Source organism: Suncus etruscus, chromosome 5 (genome assembly GCF_024139225.1).
Source record: "Suncus etruscus isolate mSunEtr1 chromosome 5, mSunEtr1.pri.cur, whole genome shotgun sequence".
In the NCBI taxonomy this organism is placed as follows: domain Eukaryota; kingdom Metazoa; phylum Chordata; class Mammalia; order Eulipotyphla; family Soricidae; genus Suncus; species Suncus etruscus.
In genome coordinates, this window is record NC_064852.1 from 53,487,049 (window position 1) to 53,502,428 (window position 15,380).

Here is a 15,380-nt window from a genome sequence, read left to right on the forward strand (position 1 = left end):
GCTACACTTCCACGAACTGGCGCAGACTAAGATCTCATGAACTGAGCCCTTCGGGAACTTCACCAAGTCTTCCACTGAGGTTGGGTGGGAGTGAGGGCCTGGATAGACAATGATGTTCTTCTCCACCCCTGCAACATGTGAAAAATGACCCATTTACTCAGTTCAAACTGAGGAATGTTGGTGAGAAAGTCCTTTCCCTGCTGAGCTGAGTATGTTCGAGTGATTATGAAGGTGTCAAGTACTCATAATACCCCCAAACATACAAGCTGATCTTCTGGAGACTAAAAACACAAAATCCTTACAAAGGGAGTAATCTAGATGAATTGTACCAGCTGGCTCATCATAAAGTTGAGGCTGGAGTCATAGTACAGTGGAGAGGGCACTTGACCCATGTAAGTTTGATCCCTTGTACCACTTTATGGCTCCCCATGCCCTGCCATGAGAAAATTGTGAGAAACACCAATGTTAATTGTATATCCAAACTCATCCCTCCAATTGAGGACAATTTAGAGATCAGAAGGATCCTTTATTAAATGGCTCATGATAAGACAACATCGAAGGAAGCTTCAAAGGGCTTTACAGGAGCAATCTCACTGGTGCTAAACAACAATTCCGGTTCAAGCTAAAGGCTATGCTTCTGGAGTGGCTGGGACTTTGAGCAATTGATGTATAAAGTCTCTGTTTTCTAAAGCAAGGTTTAATGCAAAAGACTCTATGTTAAGTCTGCTGTCTCTATGTAAAAGTACTTAACATGAAGATCAGAGACAGGACTTATTTAGGGAAACCATTACTTTTTATGAATTTTGGGTCAAATCTGGCAATGCTTAGGCGTTATTCCCAAGTCTGCACAGGGGGCCATACAGGGCTAGAATAAAAACCAGGGTAAGCTGCTTGTTAGGCAAATACTTTACTCACTGTTCCACCACAGGAGACATTTGCTTTTAAAATCTAACAATTCCAAGTAGCTTAAAATAAAATCAGACCACCCTATTCCTCCTCGCTTTTGCTCATAATGCAGGGCAGTTGGATATCTTCTCTATTTAGCCTGCTGCTTGGTGTTGCCTGGACAACCATGGCCTACCTTTCATGGCTTCTGCAGCCTGGATGAGCTCTGTTACAGAGCTGGCCACTCGTTTAGAGAAACCAGCCAGCTGGAGCTTGAGTTCAGGTGTTGGCTTCTGTAGAATCTATCAGGGAAGAGCAAACCAAAGGCATGAGAATGAAGCAACCTCTGGGAGGAAGACCCTACACCAGGGCTGGATGTCTTCACTGCATGGTGCAGCTCTGACACCAGGTGATTTTAGAAACTCAGAGAAAGGGACTGTAAAGCATCTCAGAGAAAATGCAACACTGAGACCCCATGCTGGACTTTCTGTAGGGTTTCTTCTACTGAGTTTCCTATAGATAGTGAAAAATGGGAAGTCCTTATTTGTCCTGATCTTGTATTTTCCTTTCCTTTGTACTTATATTTGTACATAAAAATGCACATACCAGGGCTGGAGCCAGAGTACAGTGGATAGGTTGGCCTTGCATCCTGATAACCCATATGGCCCTCTGAGCTATCTAGGAGTGATCTCTGAGCATAGAACCAGGAGATCATCCCTAAACACCATTAGGTGTGGTCTTAAAATTTAAAAAATGCCATACAAAAAGATGACTCGAAGTATAAGAACACAGATTGAACAGGAAAGCCTTAAGCCTGAGTTATATGGTGGGTTCTAGAGTCAGGATGAAATGTGTCTCAGGCAGGGTTTTAGAAAACAAAGCCTCCCACCCTCAAATAGCAGACAACTGCTAACAGGGTTATTTGCAAAAGGACAGATCATTTCTAGAGTTCTGGTACAAGACCCCAGAAAGAAGGGGTTTTACTGTTATTCATTAATATGTGTGAAGGAAATAGTTTTATTTCAGGAGGATGAAAGGAGGAAAAAGAGTGAAGGAGAGGCGAGAGAGAGAGATAAATCCATAAAAGAAGGAAGAGAGAAATCATGTTCCCTGAGCAGATAGTGCAGGGCCCCAAGATGATATAGCCCCAGGTATTTGGTGGTTCTTATTTATTTATCTATTTGGTTTTTGTTTGTTTTTTAAATTTATGTTTTGGGGCCACTTCAGCAATTCTCAGAGGTTATGCCTGGCCCTGCACCCAGGAATTATTATATAAAGAATGCCGGGGATTGAACTTAGATTGGCCTTCTGTAAGGCAAATGCCTACCCACTATACTATCACTCTGTTGCCTGATGGTTCTTTCAGTTGAGTTCTTCTTGTACTTTATTTTCTATGGACATTGTAATACATGCTCTAGTTCAACTTAAATTCTTAGCTGATTGCTTCTTTGAGTGCTCAGAGAATAAGAGTAAGAAACATCTCAAGATCATATCCTCAGCACAAATGCAGATTCTGACTCATACTCTGCTGCTCCTTCCCACTACGTATGCTCCTGTCCCAGTGCTCTCTGTGTCTCTTCCCTGAGTTTCACAGCAGAAAAACCTAAGAATGATGCCTTCTTCCTCCATCACCTCTGCTCCTTCTAAAGGCAAAAAACCCAGACACCCAAGAAGTCCTGCTCTGCTGTGGGCCACACAGACAGGGAAGGCCAACCATATTCCATTTGCTCAGCCCAATACGGTTTTTAGCCAGCACAGCCACTTGACACTGTGGGATAAGAATGAGCCAAGACCCAGAGATATTCAGCCCTCAGCTGTGATCACTCAATCCCAGGTCTGGTATAGTCCAAGATCATCGGGCCTTGTATTGCTTCTCCTTACACATAGTGACTCCGTAGATGCAGTGTCTGTGTCTTTGAAAGCATCATGATGTTCCTTCTCCTCCACTGAGTGACAGTGGTAGGTGTGTAGAGGGTCTCTATCTCTTCTGTGAGTGTGGCCCATCATGTCAGACGCCACAAGTCTGAGCTCACTGAATAGGAAGCTATGTTTGTATGGGACAGGTGCTCAGAAGGTGCATTTCAGCCTGCTGAAACCACATAGGTATTGTGGTAAATCTCAAATACAATCTTTTGTGGTCACCCTAACCTCCCATGATTCCAAATATGGCTCCCGAGAGCAGAGGGGGACTAAAAATAAATAACAATAAACTTCTGGATCCTCCTGGTTTGGCCACTAGGTTCTGAACTGGTTCTGAGGCCCTGTGTGAACTGTCAGGGGGCCACTGTTACCAATGTCTCCCATATGGGCCTCTGTAACCAGCTCTACATGGTGCACAGAAAGCTGTCAAAGGGCATGTATCCCTCTTCCTGTGGTCTGTGCCCTCACTGCTGAAAGGGGATCACAACCCCATGTGGGAGGGCCTCATTGGAGCTAAAAACAATGGAAAAAAAGGTGCCATAAAATGATTTTCGTGATGCTTTATAGTCAGCTATTTCTGGATTCCTATTACTATTTTATTTGTATGCCTGGGGTTATATAAATATCTTTCCAGTATAGAGGGGCTGTGATTGGACACAACTGAGGAAGCCTTGTTTGATCTGAGCATCTGTTTTGGAGATGACTACAGTCATATCTCTCCCCACAGCCTCCCCCTGAATTCTCCAAAATGATTTTAGTGTAGGCTTGGCCTATCCTTCAGCTTCTACCCTCATTCTTCTCTTGGTGCTGATTTGCACTCACTTTCCTCTGAACTGGAAGAATCAAGCTTCTGGCCATCTGGGTATCCACTTCAATGACAATGTGAGAGATTCTGCAGCTCCATCAGTCCCACTGATATGGGTCACATGCCCTAGGCAGGGATGACCTGACCCCAAGGCCAAAGCCCCGTCCGGCCCACCCTTGCTTACCACCAGCACATGCTCCAGCAGGTCCAGGTAGCTCAGGGTGCACTCAGTCCCATAGCGCAGGGCTCTGCTGCGTGTCTCCTCACTGACATCAGGGTGGAAGGATGCTTGCTGTGTAGACCAAGAACAGAGGTGGCTGTGGGGCACCACGGCCCAAGGCAGAAACCCCCCATACTGGCTCCCTGGGGGGGAGGGAATTGTGTGTTGTGGGATTGGGGTTTCCTCCTTTACATTTCCTTTCACCCCTCTGGCCTTTCTCCTCTCTGGCTGCCTCATAATCCTGGGGTTGCCTGCACACAGTCATCAAATCTGGTCTTCTTGGCCTCCCTCTTTTCTATCACCTCATCCAGATACTTGTAAAATCAAGAAATTCTGGGAAAGACTCTTGCAGTTATATCTCAAGGAAAGGTGTGGGGTCAGGCTCATCTAGTTAGTAGGTGTATGGCCCTGGGACACCTCAGATGCAGCCCCCGTACCTTTGGTGGCATTGGGCCTAACCTGCCACACAGATGCTTGAGCTTCTTGCTTCCACAGGGACCAACAGAGATTGAACCATTGGCAAGCAGTTCACAGAACCCCTTCCCTCCTCCTTTACTGTTGGGAGAAGCCAGATAGCCCATGTGGGAGCAGCCCCAGAATTCTAATCCTTCTTGCTTTCTCTATTGGTGATGCCCAAGCCTCATTCCCACAGTCACATAGAGCAAAATTTATGGGAGTCTGGGCATGAAGGACAGAAACACAAGCCCAAGAGAACACTCAGCTGCCCCTTCACTCAAACCACTGGTAAATCTAAGGTTCTGAGCTATAGTCTTAGGACACTTATGTGCCTCAAGGGTCTCAAGTATCCATCCCAGCTAATTCCTAATTACAGTCACACACTGACTAGTCCAATTCAGATAAAGCCTCTTCAACTGAAAAGGGCCTGTATTGGGTGGGTGGCTAGGCACCCCTGCTAGGCAGTACCTTGCAGGCCCTGAGCATATCAGCCACCGCCTTCCTGCTCAGGTTGGCAGTGGCGACCACATCCTCCTGCCGGCATGAGTTGCCTGCAGCGACAGCCTTGGCTGTGGCCATGGTGATGCCTTTTGTCATCCTGATGGACTCCTCTGGGGATGATGTCTTCTCAGGCACCTCGTTGGACTGGAACACCTACAAGTCAGAGACAGAGGCATTGATGAGAAAAGTCACAAGATGGAGGATGGGGATGATTCATTCTTCTGGTGGCTGCTGAGTCTAACCTGAGCCAGCAACATGAAGAATCAGATAACTGCAGGTTGGAATTTTCCTCTGTTTAGTCACATCATATCCCATGTTCCTGTCCCACACAAGGACAAGTGGCAAGTGCAAGACATTGATGGTGCTGGCTCATCTGCCAAGAGATGGAGTCAGTCCTGCCATCCCTGCACACCTCTGAAGGCTATTCACAGACACCCTCACTTCTGAGGCTGAGTCGGAAAGCTGTAGGTAGACCAGCTCAGCTACCTATCTTCCAGGAGGGTTGTTGGGGGAGCAGGCACGGGGTTCTTCTGTTACACCCAGCAATAGTGCAGTAAGTTGTCCACATAGTGTCAGTTCCATGGAAGTCCATCAGTCATGGTAAGGCAAACAATGTCCAACTTCTAGGCCCTGCTCTAAATCTTTTGTCTCTCTTGCCTTGTCTAGACTCTAGTCTAGAGCCTACCTTGATGGTCAACTTCCAGACCAGTTGGTGCTGTTTGATTTTAGGCCTTCAGCAGAGAGAGGACAGATGATCATTCAGCATGATCCCCCTAAAGATAGCAGCCGCAGGGGCATGGCAAAGTTCCTCTAACATTGTGAGCAACACTGTCATATGGGGTGGTGGCACCTCTTTTGGAAGCTCATGTGGGCACAAAGAAACAAATAAGCTATAGGTTACAGACTACACTGAAGTCTTAAGTGGGTTAAGTGGGTCCCATATATAGTATCTGCAAAGAAACTGCAGCAGCTACACTTCTCCTCCATGTGCCACCATCAGGCCACAGGCCTGTCCACACTGGAAGAGGTTTGTATACCTAAGAAGGATTTCCAGGCTGGGAGAGCAGGGGGTGTACAGCAGTGGAAGCCAGGACCCTCCCCACAAGCTTTTATACCTCCTATGTGAAAACTAAGTATAGCACCAACCCTTTCCATACAAAGAGGTTGAGAAATCCCCAATGATCTGACAACAAAATCTGAGTATTTTGATTCTAGAGAGGTAGAGAAGCTGACAGTGAAAAATGACCGGCTCCTCTCCCCCTATCCTTCAACACACCTGTGACCAGGTTCTGAAAGGAATCTCAGGGACAGGAGATAGGACAAGCCTACAGCATATGAATTGACTCTGTTCAGTCCTGGGTGTCAAATGATTTCCTGGGCATCCCAGGGTATGACCTGGGTATGGTATGGAAGTTTCGAGCCCTGGTGGTCCCAGAATTGCAGGATCTGAGCAGGTTCTCATTTTGGGTCCTGACCTGTTGTCTAGGAATCACTGGGAACCATGTACTTTATTTATTTATGTATTTATTTATGTATTTATGTATTTATGTATTTATTTATTTTTTGGTGTTTGGGTCATACCCAGTGATGCTCAGGGCTATGCACTCAGAAATTGCTCCTAGCTTGGGGGACCATATGGGACACCGGGGATTGAACCATGGTCTGTCCTGGATCAGCTGCATGCAAGGCAAATGCCCTACTGCTGCACTATTGCTCCAGTCCCTCTTGTGTACTTCTTAAGATACCCCCTAAATTAAAAAAAAATGAGAAAGAAATCTGAGTTCAACCATAGCTGTCAGCAGCACAAATAAAACACACACACACACACACACACACACACACACACGAAAGAGAAGGAGCTTTTAGATCAAAATCCCTTTCTTTTGGCTTATTTTTATTTCTGGAGATCTGGGTCAGTCCCACACAGCTAACTTAGATCAGAAGAGCAACAGTCTCTGTTCCCAGCACCCCTCCTTCTGGCCAAGGGCAGAATGGCTCAGCTCACTGGGGCCTGAGACTCCACTCTAACGGAGCAGGTCTCAAAGGGAGGAGACCTGTGAAGCCTTATCCACCATTTCCTTTCTCTTTCTCTACTCTCCCAAGAGAGCTCAGGGATCCAGGATCACTCCTAAAAGTTTTTTAGGCACATCTGGCAATGACAGTTCTCAGCTAAGAACTGAGTTGACATCACCAGGTGATGTTAGGCAGTATTGGTAATGGGATGGTAAGGGATCCTTCATTTTCTAATTCTTCCTTTCCTTTCTGCAGGTTATTCCCACATTCTAGCTGCAAATATCACTCCCCAAACCATCACCAAGCAGTGGTCAAGGCCACACATAAGGCCTCTTCCACGAAATGTCTGTTTGTTATCTTCAGGTTCTGATCTGCAGTTTTAGTGCAATTACACTTCAAGGGTCTCATGAATTCCTCACAGGTAATTCCCAATTACAGTCACACACAGAATCCAATTCTAGGTAAAGTATCTTTGACCTGTAATGGGTGGGTGTCTGGGACAGCCTCTGGGCGATCTCTGTGTGCTCTTACCGTGAGCTCCTGCTTCATGTACTCAATGGTGGCCTCCAGTGCCCGCGTGCCACGAGTGGCCTCATCCTCGACTGCCTTCACAGTCTTGAGAAGGGAGGTCACATTGGTCACCATCACCTGCAGATAAAGAAAGAGGGGTCAAGAGCTGAGGTCCCACATGCAATGCTATAGGCTTGAAGTGGGACAGGTATGAAGAGGCAACTCATCCCAAACTCCTGTGCTTTCTTATTTTTATTCTGGCATCGGTCTTAAAAGCTAGCTACACTGAGATGCCACCTACCTTGGCAGCTCCCTTGAGTTGGTACATAGAGGGGTCATCGGCAGGCTTGCTGGCTGCTCCCTTGGTGGCCCCGATGAGATCAGATAGTGCCTTGGCCACGTCCTTAATGGCATTGATCAGCACCACCTGCAGGACACATATCCAGGTAAGAGGCCTGATATAATGCCTCCAGGTAAGGGTCTTGAATTGAGGTGAGGAGCCTGAACAGACTGGCCTGAGCATCTTACACAGACAGACAGTGGAGGATAGGCTGGGGTAAAAGGGGCAGTACAAAGCCTTCTATTTCAGTGCTGGAGCTAGGTGATGATCCAGACCCTGGGACACTCCCCAGTGCAGGTGGGCACTGACTCCAAAGGCAAAGCTGGGTCCACCCCACATGCTAATATCTCTAGGCAGGCAACTTTACATAAGAAGTTGCCTGTGAGTTCTCAGCAGAAAGCTTGCTACAAAGAGAGTAGAGAAAGGACTATTATAACAATGATAGAAATGATTGCTCTGGACAAGAAATAGGTGCTGAAAAAAAGTAAAGTGAAATATAAAAAGTAAATATAAAATATATATAAAAGTAAAATAAAAAGTAAAGTGTCCCTTCAGTGACAATATTGAGACCAGTGTCTAATAAAAGAAAGGTAAGAGGGAGAGAGAAAGAAATAGCATCTTGGCCATGGCTATTATGTGGTGCTTATCTTTATTGCTGTAGTGCTCACTGGATATTTTATTTGATATTTCTTTTTGTATTGTGGTGTTTCACTTTCTTTTTCCCTTTCATCTCTCAAACCGAGCATGAGAGCCTCTAGAAGGATTCCGCCCATTTTCGGCTTATTTGATTTTTACCCCATTTTATTGCTTTTCTTTTCTTCAAACAAAACCACATAACTTGAACTATCTATTTATGACTCTCAAATAGAGGGGGAAATAATGGAGGGTACCAATACCAAGCAGTTGTATGATCACTAAGTAGTAAGCTAGACACAGAGGGGACCACTCATTTTAGCAGCCCAGGTGTGAGAGTAGGGGATATGGGATGCAACATGGGAATGGGGGTGGAGGGAGGACAAATGTGAAGGGAATTCCCTTGATTCAATGTTAATATGTACCTAAAATATTACTGTGAAAGATATGTAAGCCACTATGATTAAAATAAAAAAATACATATATAATAAAGAAATAGCAACTTGAGGCCGGAGAGATAGCAAAGTGGTAAGACATTTGCCTTAGACACAGGAGGAAGGTGGTTCGAATCCTGCCATCCCATATGGTCCCCTGAGCCTGCCAGGAGCGATTTCTGAGCATAGAGCCAGGAGTAACACCTGAGTGCTGCTGAGTATAACCCCCCCCAAAAAAAGCGCATCTGTGCAGAGGCAGGCGAGGAGAGGACAGGGGGAAGGGCAGGAGGGAAACAAGTTATTCCTCTGGGGCTCAGTGGGACTGAAAGGGAGTCCATTTGGAGAAGGAAGGTCACAGTCCCAGGCTGCATGATGGTACTGAGTGAACTGCTATGCCCAGGAAGGCAGCTCAACCCCTTTCTGCACAGGTGTCTGCAGTTCCAAAATAATAGTGTGTCCAAGCTGAGCTCACAGTCCCCAACTTCAGTGCAGTGGGCAGCACTTGCTCTGGCCTCTTCCCTCTTCCTGCTACCCTCACCCCCAAGAATGCCTAGTGGTCTCGGGGGGGGGGGGTCCCTTAAAATCAGCTGATCCTTGTCTTGATCCCATATCTAAGTCCCTCATCACCTACAGAATTGTCCCCTCCCCATGCCTAAAGCATAAATGCTTTCAGTGTATCTCCCTAAAGCTCTTTCATCCATGGCACCATACATGGCGTGACAGGAGCTCCCACCCTCGCCCAAGCCCATGGTCACCTGGGTCTCTGGGTCATCAGCGCCCAGGGAGGCTGCACCCAGTTTCACCACCTCGGCCAGCTGTGTGATGGTGGCTGCTGAGGACTGGGCAGCCTGGGCCAACTTGTCCGGTGTGGATGCAGCACCCGACACCAGCAGCTTTGTGTCCTCCACCAGGGCCTTGGCCGTCTTCAGGATGTTCTCCCTGAAGAAATGAGGGTAGAACATGCTTAGTGGGGTGCAGGACCCTGCAAGGCAGCGTGGGTAAGAGTTTGGAAAGGGCTTTGCAGAAAAATATTGTTGGCAGAAGTAGGGTGCAAGGCAGAAAGTCAGTCTGGTAGCAAAGGGGTCAGTGGAAGACTCAAATCCAGAGCTGGACCAAATGACTCCTGCCTAATGTAGACTCACCCTAAGTGTTTGCTCCCTAACAAGCCTTTCCCTGGAAGTGGGGACTGGTCAGGGAACCTGGTCTGGGACATCAGCCTAGTCGCCAAGATTTAGAAAGGACACAGGCTTCCTAGCCCTTCCTGGGGTCCACCTTAATGGTAGGCAGTGGGGCAAGGAATTCTGGCAGTCAATGCAGAGTCCCTGGACCAACCTGAAGCCACATCTGGGGAAGAGTAGGCAGGAAACACTTTCTCCATGCCCTAGCTGTGTCCCTTCACATTGAGTTGGGGGTATATGCAGTGTATAGAGAAAGGGCCATGGGTAGCAGCAGTCTGCTTAGATGTTCAGACTGGAGTTCTGTCTCCCCAAGTGCATAATGGGTGAGAATGAGGCAGAATTCAAGCTTCCACAAAGCATCTCTTAAACCTGCCAGAGCCCCCAGACCTGTGATCTGCAAAAGTCTCATTGTTCTCTGCATTGAGTGTTCCAGCAGTGGCAAACATGATGGTGGTGTCCAGGTCAGCGATGATCCCAGACACGGCTGTGGCAGCTGTGATGCAGGCCTGTGTCCCCTTGTTGCCTGCCTGGAGAGCTGAGAGCACCAAGGACACCTTCAGGAGAGAGCAGATGGTGAGAACAGTGGTGAGCACCCTAGGAAATCCTGTGTATCCTGAAAAATACTGACTGTATGCCCAAGTAATATTGACTGTGCTCCCCAGAAACGTTGATTGTGATTCCTTGGAACCACAAACTCCCAAACACTTACTAATGCGCTGACTGTACTTACTGCCAGAAATGTTGACTGTGCTCCAGTGAAATGGTGAATGTGATCTTAGATTCTGACTGCACTCTTGGATGCTGACTGTACTCCTGCAGCAACCTGGAAAGCTAGCACTAGTTTGAGTGGCACGACCCTGGCTGGCTTGGGTTCACTTTCCTACCTTAGAGCTGCTGGTATATAGGAGGGAAAATCTGTCTCAATCCAGTCTGGCACTCAGCATGAACTAAGAGTCCATGAGAGTTGGGTTATTTACACTCAGGCTTGTAGAGCACTGCCATCTTGAGTGCAGCCATCTGTCCTGAGGCACTTTCCTTCCTGGAAGCCAGACCCACAATACAGAAGGCAGAGGCTTCCAGTCCTCCAGAACCCATACCACTGCATCCCTCTTTCACTCAGTCACTCCTCATGGCCTTTACCTTCTAAGAATCCCCCTTTTCTAGCCATGAACCCTCTCAATCCCAACTGCTCTGAGTCTTTGTCCAGAGCTGTGCTCCCATTTCTTGCCTGGGGACCTGGAAATGTGCACGTCAAGGACAGAGCTGTGGTTCTAGGGCTGGAGTTCTGGTTCCCTGTATTGTCTGTTGGATATTGTAACTTCCATCTCCACAGCACCACTAGGGACATGCCCCAATGTTAAGAAAAAGAAAAGAAAAAAAACACACCAATCAGGATATAGGACCCTTACCAACAAGAGACACATGTCTGAGTATGTCTGCAGTACTGGGTATCAACCTAAATTCTCACACTCATGAGCCATTAGCTCTGGCTGAAACACATCCGAGACCAGATATGGCCACATCTCAGCCCACAGGGCCCAAACTAGTGTCCTCCTATGCAGCTCACAGCAGTGTAGGGTGCTGCTTGCTGACAAAGAGGATACAGAAATGGGGCCTCCCTGGTATAGCCATAAGCAACAATTTCCTTTACTCCCCTGACCTTCTTTTCCCAAGTTAGACCCCACTAGGCCTCAGGACTAACAGTCCAGAGAAGGAGAACTCAGTTTCTAGAAAGATCTCCTAGTGGGTTGGAACAAGGATCCAGACAAGAAGTAAGACAAGTCTGGGGGACAGTCTCAGGCAGTATGAAACAGAAGGGGTCCAGGAACTGCCCCCATTCTAGTATAAAGGAGAGCCAGGATATCAGCTCTTGCAGGGGTCTCAAATTCAATTTACCTGTGAGCCACAGGAGGCAAAGTCGGGGTGATCCTTGAGTGCAAAGTCAGTAGTAAGCCTTGAACATTGGGGTGTGTGACCCAAACAACTAAAACAAAACAAAACAAAAAAAAGATTCCTCTAGGGCAGGGCCACAAAATGTTGTACGGAGGGTCGTTTGCAGACCGCGGGCCGTGAATTTGAGACCCCGGTTAGGAAGGAGCACAGGTATAGGGGTATAGCTGATGTATAGGTGAGAGGGTATGGCTGATACATGGCAGTTATAGAGATGCAGGTCTCTGGCTGATACACAGTGAGGAGTATGGCTGCTGAGGAACTCTTAACCCAGACAACCTGTGGCATTGAAATTGGCATGGGAGGACCCCAGAGAGGCTGGCTGGAGGTTTTCGCTTTTCTTTTGTTTGTTTGTTTGTTTGTTTGTTTTGTTTTATCTTTGGCCACACCCAGTGTCAATCAGGGGCTACTCCTGGCTATGTGCTCAGAAATCACTCCTGGCTTGGGGAACATATGGGACACCGGGGGATCGAACCATGGTCTGTCCTAGGCTAGTGCTTGTAAGGCAGACCTCTAGCGCCACTGCTCTGATCCCTGGCTGGAGGTTTTGAATTTTCTAAATTAGCTGTCAGGGTCTGACTCTCCCTGGGTTTTTGCTTTATTTTTGGGTCACATTCGGAGGCATGCTCAGGGTTACTCCTGGCTCTGCACTCAGAAATAGATCCTGGCAGGCATGGAAGACCATAAAGAATGCCGGGATTCGAACAACCATCCATCCTGGATTGACTGCTTGCAAGGAAAACACCCTACCACTGTGCTATCTCTCTGGCCCTGTCCCTGGGTTCTAATCAAGAATTTGCAAAAACAAAAAAACAAAAAATAGAATTTGCAAGACAGTGTGTCCCTCCAGGTCTGCCACCCAGCCTTAGGAATATCTTAGACTTCAACCAGGCAGCATGGTGAGGAGAAAGAGCATTTTTCTCCTAGAGCTGAAGGCCTGTGGAGTGGCTATTTCAGGGGAGGGACCAGGCCCATGGTGCCAAGTCTACTGCCAAGCTTCTGAACAGTACTCAGCTGTGTTACACAGATCAAGGGAGGCGAGGCTGTCACTACTCTGGAAAGACCCCAGGCATGGAGAAGACAGGGAGAAGACAGGGTGGGAAAGGAGTCCCAGGAATTTGCAGCATCAGGGATGGTGCTTAAGTGTAGAGAGAACTGTGTGTCAGGAGCCTGTTTCAGCCCCTTTCCACAGAGCACCAGATTCTCTGTACCTCCCTCTGGCCAGGGACCATGGTCCTTAATAAATAACCTAAGGAAATAGCCTCACAGGATCCCAGGGCCTGTGGGTGCCAGGAAATACTGAGAAGCTTTTCTCCTATTTCCCACTTCCCAGACTCTCTATTTTTTGATCCACAGTTAGGAGGTAAAGGTGATAGCAGAGCCCCTAAAGTGACTGCCTGAGGAGGCAGTGTGGTAACAGAATTAAAGGGTCTGAGGAAAGGGGCTTCTGGTACTGGGCTGACCCACATGAAGCACGGCCCCAGAAAGCAAGTTTTGGCTTCCTAACTCTCAGGGCTTCCCATCTCTCAAGGTTGGCATGAGTGCTGAAGTCTAAACCTCCACAGCCAAGGCTCTGGGCTCTGTTTCTTCCATGTCCCACTCACCTTCTCTGTGACAGCGCGTGCACATTCTATCAGCTCCCTTTTGGTGTAGCTGTCGGAGGGGCATGCCTGCAGGGCTCCTGCTTTCTGCACTAGGAAGATGCAGCCATGTCCCAGGTCCTGCACACGGGTGCGTATCTGGAAGCCAATCTGCAGAGCAAGGCCAGTGGGGGAGAGAATAGGCGTGACGGCCCGGCCACCACACACTTCCCCATGTGGAAAATTTCTCCTGCCTCCTAGGGGACCTGGCTAGGAAAATTCCACTGTTCCAGGGAGTCTGCTTGGGGAAGTGTGGAATTTGGATGTTTGGCTCCCTTCTTTGGAGACTGCCAACTGTCCAGTGCATGAGCCCGCAGCACTCATACTAGCCTTCCTGGTAGCCATCCAGCCTGTGTTAGAGCTTGTCTATGGGACATTTCTGTTGAATCCCATGCTACAGGTAATACATTAAATTCATTTATTCCTCACAAAATCCCTAGAAGACAATTAAAAGCCCATAATATATTGTTTTTATCTGAAGCACATTTCAAAGTGTTCAAATTCTTGTTTATGAACCAGAACATCCCTTTCTTTAGCAGTACTTCAAGAACAAGCAACCAGGCTGCTCCAGGTTTCCTTTCTATCAGCCCAGGCTTAAAAACTGATATATGATGCATTTTTTAGAGTTTAAGACTGGGATAAGCAGGTGTCCAAATACTACCAAAGACCCCTAGTTTATGTTTTTAACTGTACTTTGCCTGATGAAAGACAAAGGAACTCTACTAGGAATAAATTGTATAAATTGTTCCGCAGTTCTTGGTACCCTTTCACCCAAGTTTCTTTACTCCACTCTGTCTGGAGAATAGACCTTTCACTCCTGATAAGTAACTAAAAGAAAAGTTTTAAGTCTGAATCAACTGTTGTTGATTCAAAAAATCTAAGATAGCAAGAAACCGAGTTTTCACAGAATGAAAAGTCATAATGTCTTACTATCTAAAATATTTGATGGTTTCTACTTAATCTGAAAAATGTGGAAGAGAAGAGAAAAGAAGTGTGTAGCACAGAGAGCGTCTTGGATGAAGAGTTTAGAGAATTCAGGATCAAATACCAGAATTTCCTATTTTGGGGGAAAGTGCTGTGGTTCCCTCAAGCCTTCTGCCTATGACCCCACAGTCCTAGCAGAAGCTGCAGTAAAGCGACACCCCAACCCCTCACCCTCCAGGCCCACCCAAACAAGCTGCAGCTACGATAGCTTCTCCCAGCTCTGAAATTTAGGGATTGTGGCTTCATCTTGTCTTCCAAGAAGAAACCTGTTCTGAATGGCCAACCCGAGGGTGGGCCTTAACTGTGGGGAAGAGATATTTTCACTGGGACATGAATGAAGGCCTGCATTTATATGGCCAAAGGAGCAAAGATAGAAAAAGAGATCCTGTGCGGTAGTTTCAGGCAAACCTGTGGCTCTCCCTCTAACTGTCACATTCTGGAAAAGACCCAAACACTTTATGACTCCACCCAGCCAAAGGCAAGTTTGTAAGTGAAGTCAATAAGTTTGCAAAAACTGTGACTGGGGACAAAGATGTTCTCTCAGGGAGGCAAACAATTCTCAGTTTTGAATAAAAATATACCTTTGGTCAAGGTATCTCCTATCTTTCTCAGTTTCCTCCTAAATCTCTATTTGGCAAATGCACACAGAGCACTTTCCTTAGAAGGCTGTTACTTGTATCTTCTCTCTGCCCCTCTTACCTTAGGTCACCTCTTGTGTTTGAAATATAAAGTACATTTCAAGATGTAACCAGGGAAAGGGTATTGAGGAAACCAAGTACCCATTCCTGCAAACATGCAGGGCCAACAAGAGAAGCCAAGCAAGCCACTTCCCTGTCCACTCTGGTGTGCTTCTCTGTATTTGGTTTCAGTAGCCTGAACTACAATAAAATAGGTCCATTTCACACAGAGAT

The 15,380-nt window shown here is 47.1% G+C and overlaps 1 protein-coding gene across 2 annotated transcripts in view; it reads right to left on the minus strand.

Annotated features, from left to right (window-relative positions):
- TLN2 (talin 2) overlaps window positions 1-15,380 on the minus strand; it is a 346,512-nt gene that overhangs the window by 24,579 nt on the left and 306,553 nt on the right. For both annotated transcript variants that reach the window (XM_049772980.1, XM_049772979.1), the window contains exons 45-52: window positions 13,450-13,596; window positions 10,283-10,449; window positions 9,473-9,656; window positions 7,612-7,737; window positions 7,332-7,448; window positions 4,755-4,940; window positions 3,795-3,902; window positions 1,082-1,187 (exon numbers count right to left, since the gene is read on the minus strand). In XM_049772980.1, coding sequence (XP_049628937.1) covers window positions 1,082-1,187; window positions 3,795-3,902; window positions 4,755-4,940; window positions 7,332-7,448; window positions 7,612-7,737; window positions 9,473-9,656; window positions 10,283-10,449; window positions 13,450-13,596 — 1,141 coding nt within the window. The remainder of the gene's footprint in view (window positions 1-1,081; window positions 1,188-3,794; window positions 3,903-4,754; window positions 4,941-7,331; window positions 7,449-7,611; window positions 7,738-9,472; window positions 9,657-10,282; window positions 10,450-13,449; window positions 13,597-15,380) is intronic.